The sequence below is a fragment of the Cebus imitator genome, unplaced genomic scaffold (genome assembly GCF_001604975.1).
Source record: "Cebus imitator isolate Cc_AM_T3 unplaced genomic scaffold, Cebus_imitator-1.0 Scaffold277, whole genome shotgun sequence".
Taxonomy (NCBI): domain Eukaryota; kingdom Metazoa; phylum Chordata; class Mammalia; order Primates; family Cebidae; genus Cebus; species Cebus imitator.
This window is the reverse complement of record NW_016107592.1, coordinates 2,770,523-2,791,105: the sequence shown is the minus strand read 5'-3', so window position 1 is coordinate 2,791,105 and position 20,583 is coordinate 2,770,523. Positions and strand designations below refer to the sequence as shown.

Below are 20,583 nucleotides of genomic sequence, written 5' to 3'. Positions count from 1 at the left end.
AGGAACTTTTTACCTTTTGTTTCTATACTTAAGAGTTTTCTTTTGTATTGCTTTGCTTACTTTAAAAAGCTTTTTATAATTTGGTTTTATGCTTTTCTCTTTTGAATAATCTCTAAATTTAGCTCTTTTTACATGTCATAATACTGAGTAGTTTACTATTTTTATAGTATAGTAAAATAGTGAAGTTCACCTGGCTGTTTTTCCACATTGACAGGGCTTCCCATACAAAGTTGAAAGAATAATAGCCTTATTTTTAAAATTAGCCCTGTTGTATAATGATTACATTAAAATATTTGTAAGTTCTAAGTGTACATTTTGATGGGCTTCAACTGATCTATATGATATGTAATTAGCACCACAATCACAAACAATTCCACTTTGCAGGAAGTTCCACTATGACCTTTTTCAGTCAGCCCCTCTGGCTGCTGACAGCCACTGATCTGCTGTACAGATTGATGCAAGATGCCACTGCTTTGCCTTTTCTGAAATTTCACATGAATGGAATCCTATAATATGTAGTTTTCTGTGTTTATTTCACTTAGCATAATGCTTTGATATTCATCCATGTTATTTCGTGTCCCAGTAGTTAATTCCTGTTTATTTCGGAGTAGTATTTAATTGTATGGACAAACTACAATTAGTTTAGCTATTTAACAGGTGAGAAAAATTTGGGTTGTTTCCAGATTGGGGCTACTTTGAGTAAAACTTACTCAAAATGCTATGAACATCTTAGTATAAATCTTTGTGTGAACATATGTTTTCATTTCTCTTGAGGAAAGAGATCTAGGAATGAGATTGCTAGGTTTTTATGCTATGTTTATTTTTAACTTTATAAGAAAGCTGCCAGACTGTTTTCCAAAGGAGATGTACCATTTTGCATTCCCACCAGCAATGGATGAGAGGGTTCCATCTGCTCCATGACTTTGCTAACACTTGGTATTGTTGATTTTTAATTTTAGCCATTCTAGTGAATGTATAGTGGTACCTCATTATGGCTTTAATTTGTTTTTCCCTAATGGTTAATGATGCTGAGCATCTTTTCATATATATATTTGCCATTCATGTGTCTTCTTTGGTAAAGTGTTTATTCACAGTTTTTGTACAGTTTTTTCATTTTTTTATTGGGTTGGTTGTCATCTTGCTTACTTGTAAGTATCCTTTACTGTGGACATAATTTATCAAATCAGAGTTTTGCTGTATACTTAAGTGAAGTATAGAGTTTTGCTCTGATTTGGTAACAGAACAAAATTGATAAAATTTTATCAATTTGTTATTTTATGGATCATGCTTTTTAATACCTCATCTAAAAATGTTTGCCTAACTCATAGTAACTAAGACATTCTCTATGTTTTCTTCTAGAAGTTTTATAGTTTTAACTTTTGTGATCTATTTGAGGTAATTTTTATATATGAGTTGAGGCAGGGGTCAAGGTTCATTTTCTACATATGGGTATCCAGTTGTTCTAGCACTGCCCTTGGAAAAGACTATTCATTACCCATTGAATTACATTGGCAACTCTGTTAAAAGTCAATCATATATGTATGTGTCAGTCTGTTTCTGAAACTCTCTATTCTGTTCTATTGATTTATATGTCTGTTTTTATACCAGTACCAACTGTCCTGATTACTGTGATTTTTACAGTGAGCCTGGAAATTAACAGTATAAATCCTCCAGCTTCATTCTTCTTAAAATTGTCATTTACATGTCCATATACATTTTAGAATCAACTTGTCAATTTCTTTAAAAAAAAAAAAAAAAAAAACCTGCTAGAATTTGAGTTGGGGCTGTCCTGAATCCAGAGAGAGAATGGACATTTTAGGAATTTTGAGTCATCTAATCTGGAAACATGGTATAGTCCTTCATTACAAGTCTCCTTATATTCTGTTAAGTTTCTTTCATAAGTATTTAAAAATTAGCTGTCTCATAAAAAAGAAAAACAATTTCATTTTTCAGTGTTCCTCACTAGTATGTAGAAATACAGGTTTCTTTTCTTCTACGATATTTATCTTAGAAATGAAAAAAAGAAATACAGGTAATTTTCATGTATCTACTTTATGTCCTGTGACTTTGCTCAACTAAAATCCTTAGGATTTTCTACCTAGACAATCATATTATCTGTGAATAAAGGTTTTACTTTTTCCCTTGTAATCTGAATGCATTTTCTTTCCTTCTTTTTCTTATTTTATTGAACTAGCTAGTATCTTCAGTACAATGTTGAATATTAGTAGTGAGAGCAGACCTTTTTGCCTTATTCCGAACCTTGGGGTGAAAAAAGTCTTTCAGCAGTAAATATGGTGTTACCTGTAGGTTTCTTTCTCATCAGTCATTTCTATCAGGTTGAGGAAGTTCCCTTCTACTCCTAATTTGCTGAAAGTTTTTGAAATAATGATTGGGTATTGAACATCATCAGGTGGATTTCTTGCATCTTTTGAGATGATTGTCTGGTTTTCCTTCTTGTAAGTCTGTTAAAATGGTGAAATACATTGATTTTTTTCAAATGGTTAATCTTCCATTCCTGGGATAAACCCTACTTTTTTCTATATTACTTTTTTTGTGTGTTGCTGAATTTGGTTTGCTAATATTCTGTGAATGGTTTTTTTGTTTGTTTGTTTTCTTTTTTGAGACAGAGTCTCACTCTGTCACCCAGGCTGGAGTGCAGTGCCATGATCTCAGCTCACTGTAACCTCCACCTCCCAAGTTCAAGCAATTCTCCTGCCGCAGCCTCCCAAGTAGCTGGGATTACAGGTGCCCACCACCTTGCATGGCTAATTTTTGTATTTTTAGTAGAGACGAGGTTTCACCATGTTGGCCAGGCTGGTCTTGAACTTCTGGCCTCAAGTGATCCACCCACCTCAGCCTCCTAAAGTGTGGGGATTACAGGCGGGAGCCACTGCGCCTGGCCCTGTGAAGGTTTTAAGTGTCCTTGTTCAAGAGGGATCTTTATCTGTACTGTATGACTGGTTTTGGTATTAGAGTAATGGTGACATTATACAATTAGTTAATGTTTCTTTTTCTTTTATTTTCTGACATACAGTTTATGTAATTTCTTTAACTATGATAGAATTTAACTATAATGGAATTTAATCCATCTGGAAATGGAGTTTTTGTGGGAAGGTTTCAAGCTATAAATGCTGTTTATATGGCTATTTAGGTTATCTGTTTCTTCTAGAGTAAGCTTAATTAATCTTTCAAGAAGTTTCTCCATTTCATCTAAGTTGTTTAACTCATTGATATGAGAGTCACAAGTGATCTACCTGCCTGGGCCTCCCAAAGTGTTGAGATTATAGGCGTGAGCCACCACACCAAGCCTGGGTTTTAATTTGGATTTTCTTTTATAGTTTTTTTGTTTGTTTGTTTGTTTGTTTTTGAGACGGAGTTTCACTCATGTTACCCAGGCTGGAGTGCAATGGCACGATCTCGGCTCACCGCAACCTCCGCCTCCTGGGTTCAGGCAATTCTCCTGCTTCAGCCTCCTGAGTAGCTGGGATTACAGGCACACACCACCATGCCCAGCTAATTTTTTGTAGTTTTAGTAGAGACGGGGTTTCACCATGTTGACCAGGATGGTCTCGATCTCTTGACCTCGTGATCCACCCACCTTGGCCTCCCAAAGTGCTGGGATTACAGGCTTGAGCCACCGTGCCCGGCCTGTTTGTTTGTTTTTAGACAGGGTCTCACTTAGTCACCCAGGCTGGAGTGGCATGATTATGGCTTATTGCAGCCTCAACCTCTCGGGCTCAAGTGATTCTTCCACCACAGTCTCTCAAGTAGCTGGACTACAGATGTGTGCCAACACACCTGGCTAATTTTTAAATTTTTTGTAAAGATGGGGTCTTGCCATGTTGCCCAGGCTGATCTTGAACTCCTGGGCTCAAACAGTCCTCCCACTTAGGCCTCCCAGAGTACTGGCATTACAAGCATGAGCCATTACACTTGGCCTTCCTTTTCTAGTTTCTTAATTTAGAAGCTTAGGTTATGGATTTTAGACTTTAAAAAATTTTTCTTATTGAAATATTTTAATACTACAAATGTCCTTTTAAGTACTGCTTTAGTTCTATCATCACAGAAATTTTGGTAAATTTTATTTTCATTTTCCTTTAAGTTCAAAATGTTTTGTGATTGTAATTGTCCTTTCTTCTTTGACCCATAAAGCTGTTTAATTTATGATTTTGTAGGATTTTTTGGACACTATTTATCATTGGTTTCTATTTTAATTTCACTGTAGTTAGAGAATTTGTTGAGGCTTGTTTTAGAGCACAGAATATGATCTGTTTACATGTTTCATTAATTAGACCTGAGTGGTAATAATAGTTATTCATACCTCATTATAGGTGAGTCTATATCTGGAATATATAAATAAATACCCAAAAGTTAGTGATTACTACACTGTGCTCTTCTATATTTAAACTTTTTCTTTCTTTCTTCCTCATATGCATTACATTAAATAATTGCTGAAGCCCTTTCTTTCTTGCTCTAAGAACTCTGAATCTTTAGGATATAAAACTAAATTCCATATTCTACAGAATTTATACCCTTTCCAGCTTTGAGAACCCTGATTAGTAAAAGTCCAAAACTAACTTTTATGTTCTGTAAATTTTTCGAATTCTTGCAGGGACGGAAGAAGTCTATAGTGGCTGTGGAGCCCAGGAGTCTTATTCAAGGAGCTTTTCAAGGCTGCTCAGTGTCTGGGATGACACTGAAATACATGTATGGGGTAAATGCCTGGAAGAACTGGGTTCAGTGGAAAAACGCCAAGGAAGAGCAGGGGGATCTAAAATGTGGAGGTGAGTGCACAGCATGAATTGTGTCTTGATTTAGGTAGGGGAAATATACAGATAATCTACTGAAAAGGGATACATTTTAGGTCAAAAGCCCCATAAAACTGGTTTGGGCTATACGTAACTTTTTCTGCATTTTTATTTAAACTTCACATTTATGTTTCTCTCCCTGTCAGGGGTTGAACCTGCCTCATCTAGCCCATGTTCTGACCCCTTAGGAAGTACTCAAGACCATGCACTCTCTCAAGAATCCTCAGAGCCAGGATGTAGAGGTAAAATTTGTTTCTTTCTATTTGGTATAAATTATTTGTATTATTATTGCTGTTTTAAATTTGTAAATTGAATGTTTAAAATTATTTAAAATTTGGAGTCTTAAGGTTAGAAAGAGAAATTCACCTTATCCCCCGTTTTAAGGATGTTGAGGGTAAGGTTACGTCTTCTGATCTTGAGTTTATTATGCAAATATAAGGAATTTTATTTCATTTTTGACACTGTGCAAGTGCCTCAAAATAGTCTTCTTGAGCCCTGTGTCTGCATAGTAATCCATGTGGGCCTCAGTGTTGCTGTTTTTTTAAGAAAATACCTGGAAACTGTAGGAGTTTTTCCTTACAGTGAGATCTATATAACTGACCATGTTTGTGAGTTTCACTTCACTTCAGCTGTCAGGAAATTTAGGATTATATGAACCCTTCAAATAAAGCATCAGTTTATAATTTTAAGGCCCACGTTAGTTTTCATTTTTCACGACTTTTGACACCCTATTCTAAGTTTTTGTTTCACTTTATCTTTCGCTTTTTCTTTGTGTTTTATGTAAGATACTTGTACAATCTTTATTGAATGAGCTGGGGCAGAATGGATGAGTATGTCCATGTAACTTGATTTATTCCCCTTTCCAACTATACCTTCTTTTTGTCTTATACCTAGATGATTGTATGCACTCTTGGCTTCGCTGCAGTCTATCCTGTTGGTTTTGGGGCACATGTAACTGTTCTTATTAGAGCACTTAGTTGCTGCTGTGGGTTGTGACTAACTCATTGAGTTTCTGTAGATCAAGTGTAATCTGTTTGCTCCAAGGCTGTGCAAATGTACTCCTGTTGTGGAGATTTAGTAGGCCATTAACCACCTAGTAGCGTGTTTTAAGTTAAAAAAGCAACCTGCTGGGTGCAGTGGCTCGTACCTGTAATTCCAGCACTGTAGGAGGCTAAGGCAGGAGGATCTTTTGAGCCCAGAAGTTCTGAGGCTGCAGAGAGCTGTGATTGCACCACTGCACTCCAGCCTGAGCATCAGAGTGAGACCCTGTCTCTAAAAAAAATAAAAATAAAACCAAAAAAGTGGGGGAAGGGTGATAGTGGAAAGGGAGAGGTAATACAGCTTTAGACTACTAAGCGTAAACGCAAAAAAAAAAAAAAAAAATGCAGTTGTTGTAGGGGATGGCAACCCATTTCTGCCACCCTTTCATTGAGAAAATACTTACTGAAGATCTCTTATGTACCAGGTATGATTCTAGGTACTAGGGTGAAAAAGGCAAACGTGGCCTGTGCTCTCATGAAATAACACTTGCTTTAAGTAAAATCAACTCACAGGAGCCCATATGTATGTAATCTTATCTAAATGCAGAAGAGCAATGACTAGAAAGGGTGTTTTAATCTTGGCCCCACAATGTGGATTAACCTGTTGTAGTAGGACCACTACAAATCAAATTGTATAACTCCCTTGCTCAAAATTAATTCAGTTCATTGTCTGCAAAACTTTAATATGAGAAATGAGGCTGATTGTGATCTGCCCCCGCTTGCCCTTCCTCCCTTGTCCTGTACACCTAAGTCCCTGAACCTTTTCAACCTGTGACCTACAAAGGGAATAATGTATTCTAGGATTTCCAAAGGCAAGAGGCTGTTATTCATTATTTGACGTGTTCTGTATTCAAACACGAGCTGAGGAAAGTTAAACAGCTTTCTTTTTTGCAGGTATACTCAGAGCCTTTAATGTAACATTAAGCACTGTGAATTCTTCAGAGACAAATAGAGTATCTTGTGTTTTCTGAATTTATCAGATCGTAGAAACTCAGTATTCTCCGGCTCTCACATAAGACTAGTGTTTTGTGGACTATACTTTGGGAAGCCTTTTTGTGTATCCTCAGATTGGAATTCTTAACCTATCTTAACCTGTTTAATACTTCCTCACCTTTTAAGGTCTACTTTAGTGATGCATTTTTCAGAATCTAACCTGACTCTTCCCTATTGGATAGCCCTCATTTGCTTTCATAGATTGCCATTTAAGGAAAACCTCTATTATAGCATGTATTGTACCATATGCACATGTCTTTATTTCCCTAACTTAAGTAGACTTGAGATCAGAATCTGTCTTTAATATCCACTAGTCTGCACCACAGTGCCTAGGGCACAGTAGTATTCAATGTTTATTCAGTTAATCAAGTAATGCTACTATGTTTGTTATAAAAGTTAATGTATGAGATGTTTTCTACCTTTCCACAGTCCGCTCTATCAAGCTGAAGGAAGATATTCTGTCCTGCACTTTTGCCGAGTTGAGTTTGGGCTTATGCCAGTTTATCCAAGAGGTGCGGAGACCAAATGGTGAAAAATATGATCCAGACAGTATCTTATACTTGTGCCTTGGAATTCAACAGGTATCAAGTTAAACATATGGATTCCTCAACCTAGCAAATCCATTGACCAGAATATGTCCCCACAGAAATTACATGCACATGTACACACCCAGATATATACTGGTATTTTCATTGTAACATTGTTTTTAACAACAAATTGGAAACCATCCAAGTATTAATCAAGCTTTATGGATCAGTCAACTATAATATGTCCATATTGTGGAATACTATAAAATAGTTAAAAAGGAATGGCTTGCTTCTGTATTTATTGGCCTAGAAAATTCTTAGAGGCATGTATTTTAAAAAGTAACTTGCAGGGCCAGGTGTGGTGGCTCACACCTGTATTCCTAGCACTTTGGGAGGCCGAGATGGGAGTATCACTTGAGGCCAGAGATTCAAGACCAGCCTGGGCAACATAGGAAGACACTGTCTCTATAAAAACTAAAAAATTAGCCAGGCATGGTGATGTATGCCTCCAGTCCCAGCTACTCAGAAGGCTGAGGCAGGAGGATCATTTGAGCCCAGGAGTTTGAGGCTGCAGTAGGCCGTTGGTGCTCCAGCCTAGGTGGCAGAGTGAGACCCTGCCTGAGGAAAAACAACAAAAAAAGTAACTTGCAGAATTATATATACAGTGTGATATTTATCTGTTTATGTTATGGGAAAATACGCATAACATAAAATTTACCATTTTAAAGTTTACAGTTCAGTAGGACTAATAGGTACATTCTTGATGTGCAGTCATCACCACTGTCTTGTTCTATAACGTTATGACTTCAAAGGGAAACCTCAAACCCATTTAGTAGTCACTCCGCATTACTCCCTCCACCCATCCTTGGCAACTGTCAGTCTGCTTTCTGTCTCTCTGAACTTGCCTATTCTGGATGTTTCGTCTCAGTGGATTCGTATACTATATGACCCTTTGTATCTGGTTTCTTTCACTTAGCATTATGTTTTCAAGGTTTATCCATGTTGTAGCATGAATCAGTACAGCATTTCTTTTTATGGCTGAATAATATTCTATCATATGGATATCCCACATCTTGTTTATCCATTCATCCACTGATGGACCTTTGAGGTTCCACCTTTTAGTGATTGCAAATAATACTGCTGTGAAGATTCATATGTAGGTTTTTGTTTGAACACCTGTTTTCAATTCTTTTGCCATATATGCTTAGGAGTAGAATTGCTGAGTCTTGTAACTATGACTGAGTTGTTGAGGAACCACCAAACTGTTTTTCAAAGTGGCAGCACCATTTTACATTTCCATCACCAGTATATGAAGATTTCAGTATCTCCACATTCTTGCTAACATTTGTTAATTTCTGTGTGTTTTTTTTGGTGGTGGTTTTTTTTTTAAACAACAGCCATCCTGGTGGGTATGAAATGATACCTCACTGTTTTTAATTCGCATTTCTCTAACGACATTGGGTATCTTTTCATGTACTTTTTGACCACACGTATATCTTCTTTGGAGAAATGTCTATTTAAGTCCTGTCTTAGTCTGTTTGCACTGTCATGGGGGAGTACCTGAGGCTGGGTAATTTATAAAGAAATTATCATGCAGAATCATGGCTCATGGTTCTGCAGGCTGTACAAGAAACATGGCACCAGCATCTGCTTCTGGTGAGGGCTTCAGGAAGCTTCCAGTCATAGCATCTATGATCACAGCAGAAGGTGAAGGAGGAGCAGGCGTCTCATGGCAAGAGAGTGAGGACGAGGTGACAGGCTCTTTTTAACAATCAGATCTCATAGTAACTAATAGAAGGAGAACTTCATTACTGGGAGGAGGGTATCAAGCCAGCCATGAGAGATCTGCATCCATATCCCAAATACCTCCCACCAGGCCCCATTTCCAACATTAGGGATCAAATCTCAACATGAGGCTTGGAAGGGACAAGTATCTAAGCTATATCAAGTACTTTGCCTGTTTTTTAAATTGTATTGTTTGTCTTTTTGTCATTGAGATGTAGAAACTCTATATTCTAGATATTAAACTTTTATCAGATAATATGATTTGCAAATATTTTCTCCCATTCGCTGGATTTTCTTTTCACTTTCTTGGTGTAGTGTACTTTGAATCACAAATTATTTTTATTTTAATGAAGTTCAGTTTCTTTTTTGTTCTTCCTTTTCTTTTCCTTTCTCTTTTCTTTTCATAGCCTGTGCTTTTGGTATTATAGCTAGGAATCCATTGCCACATTCAAGGACATGAAGATTTAACCCTCTTCTTTTCAGAGAGTTTTATGATTTTAGCTCTCATAATTAGGTCGTTGAACTATTTTGAGTTCATTTTTGTATCTGGTATGAGCTAAGGTCTACCTTCATTCTTTTATATATGGATATCTAGTTCTTTGAGCTCCATTTGTTGAAGAGACTGTTCTTTACCCATTGAATGGGCTTGATACCCTTGTAGAAAATCTTTTGACCAAATATAGATGGGTTTAATTTGGACTCTTAGTTCTAATCCATTTGTCTATAGATGGCTATTCTTAGCGCAGTACACAGTTTTGAAACTTATACTATAGCTTTGTAGTAAGTTTTGAAATCAGGTTCCTCAAAATTCTTTTGGCTATTCAAGATCCTTTGAAATTCTATGTGAATTTTAGGATGGGTTTTCAATTTCTGCAAAAAGCTGTTGGATTTTGATATGATTGCAGTTAATCTGTAAATTGATTTGGAGGATATTGCCATTTTAACAGTATTAAATCTTCTGATCTGTGAATATAGGATGTCTTTCCATTTATTTAGTTGTTCTTTAATTTTTGCTTTCAGCAGTTTTTTGTGGTTTTAAGTGTATAAGTTTTAACATTATTTTAGTTACATTTCTTCTCAAATATTATTCTTTTTGGTGCTTTGGTAAATGGGACTTTTTAAATTTTCTGTTTGGATTGTTCATGCTAGCTTGAAATACAACTGATTCTTGTGTGTTGCTTATATGCTGCAACTTGGCTAAATTCACTTATTAGCTCTAATAATTCATTTTTCTATGCATTCTCTGGGATTTTCTATATGTAGGATTCTGTTACCTGCAACTGGAGATAGTTTTACTTCTCCCTTTCCTATCTGAATGCTCTATATTAGTTTGTCTTGCCTGGCTGCTCTGGCTAGGACTTATAGTACAGTGTTGAAGGAGAATGTCAAGGATAGGCATTCTTGTCTTGTTCCTAGTTAAGGGGGAAGAGGTTTTTTTTTAAAACAACATGTATTTTATATGTACTGATATATTGCTGTAACTGTACAAAACCCACCCCTGTATAAAGAAATTTTTTAAGGGTTGGAAATATTTTTGCATATGAATAGTAGTTGACTTTGTGTGATGAGTTTGTATAGTCTACTTTTCCTGTATTTTGAACTTTTTCAATAATGAAGATATATTTTTAAGCTTGAAAGTGACTATATTAAAAGAAGAAAAAGAATTACTGTTCAACAACAAACTGCAATCTGGCAATAAGATCATAAATTGCCTTTGAGGAGGCCTCATAAAAATACCTATTGAAGTGGTAATTTTTACTAGCCAGAATAAATTAAAATGGAAGTAATTATCTCCAAATCATACATAGATAGAAATGCAAGAAACCAAGATAGCCTTGGAAATATAAATTAAAAATGCTAAATCTTAAAAACACCAAAAAATTATATCATGTAATTACACACTGCCTTTTATTCTATTACCACTTATGGTATGTCCCTATTCCAATTGATTTTATTTGACCTGCACCATCAGTACTTTTTAAAAGAGACAGGGTCTTGCTGTGTTGCCCATGCTGGAGTGCAGTGAGATGATCATAGCTCATATCATAACTGCAGTCTCAGACTCCTAGGTTCAAACGACCCTCCTGCCTCCGACTCCCAAGCAGTTAGGACTACAGGCATGCACCACCACCCCTGGCTATTTGTTTTAAATTTTTTGTAGAGATGGGTCTCACTATGTTGCCCAGGCTAGTCTTGCGCTGCTGACCTCAAGTGATCCTCTCACCTTGGCCTCCCAAAGCCCTGGGATTACCATTCCTGGCTCAATGCATTTTTTTTTTTTTTTTTTTTTTTTGAGATGGAGTTTCGCTCTTGTTACCCAGGCTGGAGTGCAATGGCGCGATCTCGGCTCACCACAACCTCCGCCTCCTGTGTTCAGGCAATTCTCCTGCCTCAGCCTCCTGAGTAGCTGGGACTACAGGCACGCGCCACCATGCCCAGCTGATTTTTTTTGTAGTTTTAGTAGAGACGGGGTTTCACCGTGTTGACCAGGATGGTCTCGATCTCTTGACCTCGCGATCCACCCGCCTCGGCCTCCCAAAGTGTTGGGATTACAGGCGTGAGCCACCGCGCCCGGCCAGGCTCAATGCATTTTTAAACTGTAGCTATTCTTTTTGTTCTATCCTATGATATGGTTGTTGGTGGTTATAATTAACATAGTTTAATGTCCTATAATTAGACTTGAACTTTTTGGACTTTTTTGATGGTTGTGGGGCAGAGAGTTGAGAGCCGTAGTTAGAAGGCTCCAAGTAAATAGTTTATAAGTTTGGGTTTCCCCAGGTCAACTGACATTAGCTAACTGTATTATTGCAAGAAATGATCTTGTTGTATCTGGGTAAAAAACAAAAGAGCACATCTGCAGATACACATTATGAAACAGGGAAAACATGATTGGGACATGTACATTGGAGCCAATTTTTAGTATGTCAGTTTTAGGAATTAAGTAAAGGGTTTTTTATACTACTTTGTACCATCCGTGTTTTAAAAAGGAAATAAAAAACTACCTTGCAAGGTCAGTGCCGAAGGCAGTGTGTTAACATGAAAAGGACCGTTAGCTTGAATTCTGATGTTTTAACAGCTATCTCTAAAGTACTGAGAGGTTGAACATGGTTTATAATATTGTAAGGGCAAAAATTAAGGGTAAACTGTATTTCTTACAGTAATTTTCTAAGAACTCATGTTTTTATCAACATGTATATTTTCTTTTTTTTTCTTGTAGTACCTGTTTGAAAATGGTAGAATAGATAACATTTTTACTGAGCCCTATTCCAGATTTATGATTGAACTTACCAAACTCTTGAAAATATGGGAACCTACAATACTTCCTAATGGTAGGGTGATTTTTTTTTGTTGTTTTCATGATGTGCTTTCTTAAATTGCTTAAGTTTTATGGTTATCTTTAAAAAAAGTTGTTTATTTTTATTTCTGTCCATATTTATAGTATATTTTGGCTTCTGAGGAGAAGGTCTTTGGTTTATTGTTGATTGTTTTAGGAAAACTGTAAATTTCATATAGTACATGTATACTAATTACAGAAAATGTAAATGAATTTGAAGTTACATTTAACTTTTTAGAAACCATTTTTGATCTGGTAGCAGTGGTGTAGCTTTCACATATCATATCTGTTAACAGTGGACCTTTTTCAGTAGTTTGTATGTATACTGAACTGTTGTTAAGAGATTTAAGTCCTCGTTCTTGATTATCTTTGACCATATGTCATTAGACAAATCCGTAATTCACTCCAGGTCTCAGGCCGAAGTGAAAGCAGAGGTTTGGTGTTATGCTCAGTAATGTGCGCACCTTTCTCTTGGGCTGCAGAGCACCTTTGAAGAATTCTGAGCAACAGGGTGGTTTCATGCATTTAGCATTCAGAGAGGGGACCAGGGACAAAGGTTTGCAATAATTAAGTCATGTTTATGGATAATCTCCCAAGAGTAGAATGCAGAAGCAGCAACAGAGGACTGAGGAGAGAACAGTAGGAAAGAACTATGTTTAAGGGGCATCATGAGGAAGGTGCGATTAAGGTCCACTTATTTTCATTCTTCCTTAAGACCTTTGCTTTTCAAGAAAAATCCCAGGTGAGTCATCAGGAAGTGATCCCTCTTAATTAAAATTAAAAATTAAGGTGGGAAGAGTGGGAGGGGAGGGAGGGAGTTGTCTGCCTTTTAATAATCTTGACTAAATGAGACTGAACTACTTAACAGTAAGTTTAACGATCTCCAGCGGGAGTTTGCAAACTGTGGTCCATGGCCAAACATGGCCTGCTCCCTGGTTTGCAATCCATGAGCTAAAAATTGTTTTTACATTTTAAAATATTTGGGGGAATTTTTTTTTAAGAATTAATACTTTGTCATGTGAAAATTAGGTTGAATTCATAGCTGGGCATGGTGACTCACACCTGTAGTCCCAGGTGTGACTTTGGGAGGCTGACGCAGGAGGATCACTTGAGCCCAAGGGTTCAGTTCAGCCTGGGCAACATAGTGAAACCCTGTCTCTACAAAAAATCCAAAAAATTGGCTGGGCATGGTGGTGGTGGTGCTTGTAGTTCCAGCTGCTCAGGAAACCGAGGTGGGAGAAGCACCTGAGCCCAGGACTTTGAGGCTGCAGTGACCCCTGATTGTGCCACTGCCCTCCAGCCTGGGCGACAGAGTGAGAACCTGTCTCAAAATAAATAAATAAAATTATATGAAATTCAGATTTGCCTATAAATAAACTTTACTGGCATATAGCTCTGCCTGTTTGTTTTATGTGTCCTCTATGGCTCCTTAGTTTCTATAGCAACAGCATTGTTCAGAGCCTATATGGCTTACAGATTCCAAAATACTTACTTTCTGGCCCTTTTGAAAGCTTAACAACCCCTAATCTAAAATATCAATAGATTAAAACTGTTTCAGGAGACTCTCATGATGTCTGCTTGAGTGGAATCATCTGCCTTTTTCTTTGTGGTTCCTTTTCTAGTTTTCTGCATAAGGAAGAGGGGACAGAGGAACAATCCGTCTTTCTCTTTATATCTCCGTGTCCTAGAATTTGAGAGATTACTTAGTCGTCTTTAGCAGGAGCTCAGTACTGTTTCTTGTACCCCTTCTTCTGTCTAGGTTACATGTTCTCTCGCATTGAAGAAGAGCATTTGTGGGAGTGCAAACAGCTGGGCGCTTACTCACCAATCGTCCTTTTAAACACCCTCCTTTTCTTCAATACCAAATACTTCCAACTAAAGAATGTTACTGAGCACTTGAAGCTTTCCTTTGCCCATGTGATGAGACGGACCAGGACTCTGAAGTACAGTACCAAGATGACATATCTGAGGTTCTTCCCACCTCTACAGAAGCAGGAGTCAGAACCAGGTATGAGATGGTGTTTGTCAGATTTCTCTTTGAAGTCTTAGTAGTGGTAATAAAATAGTTACTGCAGAAAGGTAATTACAAATTCTAGAGGTGGAAGAGTGTAGCTTTATTGTTAACATTTGAATATTTTTCTCTATTGTCAAAGGCTGGCCTCAAAAGGAGAGGAATCATGTTTCAATATACTTTCATTGGCTTTTAAATTAGAAACTTTTATTTAATTAGGTAGAGCTCAAGTAGCCTGCATTTTAAAACTTCTCAGGGAATTTAAATATGCAACCAGGGTTGAGAATCACTGATTTACAAACAGCAGATGAATCAACCACTAGTTAAAAGAAACCTACATAATTTTTAGTCCATTGTTTTGAAATCTTTTTTTGACCAGAACCCCTAGGTTTATTGTCTTGCATTTCAAAAACAGCCTATTAAATAACAGTTTTTAATCTTTAAAAAATCTTGGTATTATAGGATTAGAAATCAAATTTATTATTTTTGAACAGAATCATAAGTCATGAACTTACCCAAATTAATTTCTAAAAGTAGAACATATTTTTTTGAATGTGAGAATTTAAATCACTAAAATAAAATCTGTATTTGTGATGTTCAACTTTGTATAAACTTGTTTCTGAGTTGTTCCTTTACTAAGATTATCTTTTTCACCTAGTGTCTTATGTCCTGTTTCCTTAGTTTTATATATATATGTAACCCACTTTGTGTTCTCAATTGATTTGTTTTTTTCTTTTTTGAGACGGAGTCTCACCCTGTCACCCAGTGTGATGGCACAGTCTTGGCTCACTGCAACCTTCACCTCCCATGTTCAAGCGATTTTCCTGCTTCAGCCTCCTTAGTAGCTGGGACTACAGGCATGTGCTACCACACCTGGCTAATTTTTGTACTTTTAGTAGAGACAGGGTTTCACCATGTTGGCCAGGCTGGTCTCTAACTCCTGACCTCAGGTGATCCTCCCCACTCAGCCTCTCAAAGTACTGGGATTACAGGCATGAGCCACCACACCTGGCCTCAATTGATATGAACTGGGGGAGGGAAAGGCAGGTGGATAATATTTCCCTGTTTGCTGATTAGGTGCTTGACAACATTAGTAATGAATTCAGCTTGTTTTCTAAGTGACTAGCAAAGTCTTTTTACTTAGTTAGCTTCTAAATAGAAAACTGGGGTGAATTTTGTTAAGGTAATAATGCAAGAAGCTGGAGAAAGTCCTATGCCAGTTGTTAAGAGCAGCTATAGGCTGAGTGCAGTGGCTTATACTTGTAATCCCAATATTTTGGGAGGTTCATGCAGGAGAATCGGTTGACCCTGGGGGTTTGAGGCTGTAGTGAACTGCGTTGGAGCCACTGCACTCTAGCCTGGGCAACAGAGCAAGACCCTGTCTCCCCTCAAAAAAGTCAGGTTCAGAATAGAGACATTCTCCAATGCCATATTTTTTGTCATGGTGCGCCCACTTTGGTGAGCAGCAGAAAATAAAATTCATAGGATAGGGACATTGTTTAATGCCATAAAACCCAGCACTTAAAATAATGCCTGACACCTCCATAGGCACTCAGTGTTGGCTGAATGAGTGTGAGTGAGTGAAGGGGAGGGAATGAGAAAGTTTCGGCTGCAAAGCAAAGCTCATTGGTTTTTTGAGACTCAAAAGAGTAGACTTCTCTAATATAATCCTTTGATGATTATTTCTTGTCTCAAGATAAACTGACTGTTGGCAAGAGGAAACGAAATGAAGATGATGAGGTTCCAGCGGGGGTGGAGATGGCAGAGAATACTGACAACCCACTCAGATGCCCAGTCCGACTTTATGAGTTTTACCTGTCAAAATGGTAATCTTTCTCTGAACTAAATATAGTGCGCTCAGAAGGCAGTTAACATATTTTGGATTTCAGATGCTTGAACATAGAAAAGTAGCTGGCCTGTGACTTTAGACAAGGATTTACCAGGATTTTCCCCCCATCGTCATATCTGTGTGGATTTTGAACCACAAAACAAATTACCTTGTCTTCATAATTATTTTATGAAAATTTTTTCAGAAGCGAGAATTGCTGCTATTGTTTGATCTTTACAACTGTTGTACAACCTTTATGTGATATCTAATCTGTAGTTTGTTATTTGTATAGAAAAGAAATTTTACTTTGCCAAAGCTACAATAGAAAAACAATTTTTAAGGAATTGAAATTTTCTAAGTAGTCCTTTTCTTAGAAAAACTTTGTGATTTTAGAGTTGTTAAGATTTACACTAAAGCACTTTTTTCTGAAAAGAAATGTAATAGCTGCATTTGCCTGTTGATAATGTGTATTGAGTGCCCTTGGGGTTCATTCCAGGGTATTGGGCACTTCCGATATGTGGTTCTTAGCCATAGTGTCATACGTGAGTTGACTTTTTTGTTGCTCTTAATAATGTTTGAAGTACTAAAGTTTGTGATTTATACCTTGTCTTATATTAACTTTATACTTCCAATCCAATGTGATCTCAGCTTATTCCTGGGAGGAAATCTTCCTGTAAACCTGTTTATCCTTGTGGGTACATTGCTCTCCCCATTGTGAGTGACAGTGGAGAAAAGTTGAGAGCTATATTAGGTTGGTGCAAAAGTAATTGCGGTTTTTGCCTCAATTTTTAATTTTTTTTAAATGGCAAAAACCACAGTTTGCTTAAGAATAGTACATGTTTCCTATAGTCTCTGATTTGTAATTTTTTTTCTTTTTTTTCCCCCTGTGGATAGTTCTGAAAGTGTGAAGCAGAGGAATGATGTGTTTTACCTTCAACCTGAGCGCTCCTGTGTCCCGAATAGCCCCATGTGGTATTCCACATTCCCGATAGACCCTGGAACTCTGGACACCATGTTAACACGTATTCTCATGGTGAGGGAGGTACATGAAGAACTTGCCAAAGCCAAATCTGAAGACTCTGATGTTGAATTATCAGATTAAAATGGAAGTGAGGTTCTTATTTTCATACATATTGGTATGCACCAAACTGTGAATGCATCCAGCTGTTGGAAAATGATGTATAAGTCCAAGTCCTCTTGACTTGACTATAAGATCATGGAAAACAGATGACTTGTGAACCCCACAGTGTGGATGTGCAGATGGAAATTGAAGGAAAGAATATGAACTGAGAAATGTTCTTTGGCAGTGATATAGTTCTTAGACATCTTCAGAATGACTAATTTCTCCGAGTGGTGCATAATCTTATTTTGTTTGGGAGTAACAAATTGTGGAATATTTTTAAGGAAAACTGTTGTATAAAACTCTACCATAGTAACCTTAGACCTTAGAAAGGTAGCTTTGGAATGAAACCCTGGCTGCAATAGGCTACTTGGGCAAGCCCTCCGTAAACGTCAGAGGAGATATCGGTACAGAGCTAAGTGACATCAGATGAGGACTGTGGGACCCAGATTTAAAGACCCAATAAAAATACTCAGCTTTTTAAAACAGATAGTGAAGTGGTCTTGATTGATTTTGATTTTCACTGCCAAGCCAATCATGTGAAGGACAGAAGCTTTTGCCATGGGCCCCTTACATCAGGGAAAATGACCTTCACTGCCGTTAACAGTAATGTGTCCCTTTCATTTTCTGGGTCAAGTTTTCTCAGCGGTGGGTCTGGATGTGGGTAAACTAAGGTAAAGGGGATGATATTCCACAAGCTAGTTACGCACGCAGAAAATCTGTGGAGCCTGTCAGACCCCAGGTGTCTTGAAATGTTTGTAGAAACCCACTAAAATGCCCACTTCTCTGGGTGTGGGCCTGTATTGCTGCTGTCTCACAGCCTGAGCTGTGGCACACAGAAATGGGGGTTCTCTTTTTATTTTCATTTTTTTCCCCAGTGGCAGCTTTTCTCCCATTGTTTTACCTTCCTGTTTCCCAAACAATTCCTCTTATTTTGTCTTTTGCACCAGTTTCTGGAGGCCCTTGTCATTTCAAAAAGAATAGTCTCTTTCCTTACTCTGGCAAACCTGTGAGTGATTCCACAAAGATACAGTATTACTTAGCTATCTGAATTATGGTAGAAAAGGTCCTAGTAGGTTCCTATATAAAGCATTTGGAAGACAACCTTGTTGCCCTATGAAACTTGAAAATAGGGATTCTGGGGTTAGGATACAAAGACATTGTCTTGCATATCCATAAGCAGGTCTTCTGAGAGCGTTATTCCAAACTCTAGCTGTTTTAGTAGTTCTATGAGGATTGCAAGTCATAGGTGTGTATGGCATATCAGTCCATCTCCCTCATCTCTCTTCTGTTTCTTCCCCACAAAATTTTGAATGAAAAGTTTTATGATGTTTGCCAATTTAGCTAAGGTTAATTTGACACTATGATAAAACTGAGAGATGTCAAAAAGCCTCTTAGAAATTTTAATCTTGAAAGACTTTTCAGGTTATCTCATTTTTTAGGAGGGGGTGACAGGTGTATTTTTTTTTTTAACAAATGAAAGGCATTTAAGTAAAATTTTAAAAGTAGGCCTTTTGACATTGTGTACTTGATGGTTCTGTCCCTCTGCCTGTAACAGATCTCATTTTTGTTACCAAGAACTGTATGAAAGAAGTAAATCTGCCCCGATTCTGTATGATTAATTCCATCTGTGTTTGTCATTTCTGACTGGAAAACTTCTTACTTCCATACCGTGTTTGATATGGAGGACAAATAATTGGATTGTCTGATGAGTCTGCCAATAAACTGTCCAGAAACAGCAGGTGTAATAGTCCCCAGCATACGAATTTTACGGTTTGTATAAACACTAACATTTTCCCCTTCTGTAGTTGTATGAAAAAACAAATATTGTTAGCATAGTAGATAAATTGTTACGAAATACCAGAAAGAAAAAAATCTGTATCTTTTCACTGAGAACGGCCAATACCCAGATAAATGACTGTATCAGGATTTCATTTGCATGTTAGTCCACAGAGTTGCCCAGAACCCTAAATTTATTCATAAGAGAAAATATTGATTAATTATTGGTCATTCCTCATAAGTGTAGCTGTTGATGTGTGCGTCTGATTATTGCTTTTTTAATTTCACGAAAATTGTGTAAAATTACATTTTTTTTTCCAGGGGAGAAAAAAACATCAAACAAAAAACATCTAAATCATCCTTTCTGTTCTTTTTTGTTTTTTAACCACTTTTAGGTTTTCCCCTTGCAGAAACCACAGAAATATTCCCTTAGAATAAAATAGTATATTTGTATTTGATGGGTGAGTTCTTTTTCTTTATGTCTTGAAAGAATTTGAAATCTTTTTTTCTGATTGACCTTATTGGTATGACCCAACAGTAAAATGACAGAGGGCAGTTTTCAAGAAAGCAATTTTTTAAAAACATAGTCCAGTAAACATATTCTTTAATTGCAAATTCTTTTGTTTCCTTTTTTTTCATCCAAAGACTTGTTCCCATTTTTGGCTAATTTACTGACTATATTCAAAGTCCCAACAGGTAGAAATATCAGATACCATTTATACATATCATTTCAGGCAAACCTTTTTGAGATTACCAAAGCTTGCATCAGTTCAACTTTAATGAAGTTGTAAGATTAGAATAAAGAATATCTTCATTCTTAAGTATAAAGACATGTTTAAAACGGGAATGTAAGACTAAATAGCATTTTCCTTCAACTTTAGAATTGTCTTGGTATTATGCAGCTGTTCTTTCAGATTCCATAATGGCTTTCTACCTATCTGTCTGTGGCATTCCTAAATTCATAAAACAAGTTTTCCTAAAAAAATCTAATGTAAAATGAATTTCTATCAATGAATCTCTTTTCTTTAAATTCAGACTTTAATTTTCCATATGAATAAAAAGTTCTCCTAGGGTACTGAGTTGAAATTTTAGGAAAGAAGCAATAATACCCTGAACTCCTCTAGACTAGTACTTACCTGTTACCATAGTTTGCTTTCATAATTGAAGACAATAGTGATTGAGAGGCGTTGTTACATAGTAGAAATATCATAGGCTTTGGAGCCTCCTGTTTCTATTTACTGGTTGTATAACTTTAGGTAAATTACTTAACTTCTGTGTGCCTCACTTTTCTCATCTATAAAATGGGCATAACTCTATTATTAAGTTGTGCCTGGCACATGGTAGGCTAATACATGTTA

General features: G+C 37.0%; 1 protein-coding gene across 1 annotated transcript in view; it reads left to right on the top strand.

Moving 5' to 3' along the window:
* Nucleotides 1-19,683, top strand: part of ZMYM4 (zinc finger MYM-type containing 4) — a 152,003-nt gene extending 132,320 nt beyond the window's left edge. The window contains exons 22-28 of the mRNA XM_037728715.1: nucleotides 4,506-4,784; nucleotides 4,955-5,050; nucleotides 7,271-7,422; nucleotides 12,371-12,482; nucleotides 14,247-14,495; nucleotides 16,195-16,324; nucleotides 17,221-19,683. Of these exons, the coding sequence (XP_037584643.1) occupies nucleotides 4,506-4,784; nucleotides 4,955-5,050; nucleotides 7,271-7,422; nucleotides 12,371-12,482; nucleotides 14,247-14,495; nucleotides 16,195-16,324; nucleotides 17,221-17,428 (1,226 nt within the window). The 3' untranslated portion in view covers nucleotides 17,429-19,683. The remainder of the gene's footprint in view (nucleotides 1-4,505; nucleotides 4,785-4,954; nucleotides 5,051-7,270; nucleotides 7,423-12,370; nucleotides 12,483-14,246; nucleotides 14,496-16,194; nucleotides 16,325-17,220) is intronic.
* The last annotated feature ends 900 nt before the right edge of the window (nucleotides 19,684-20,583 follow it).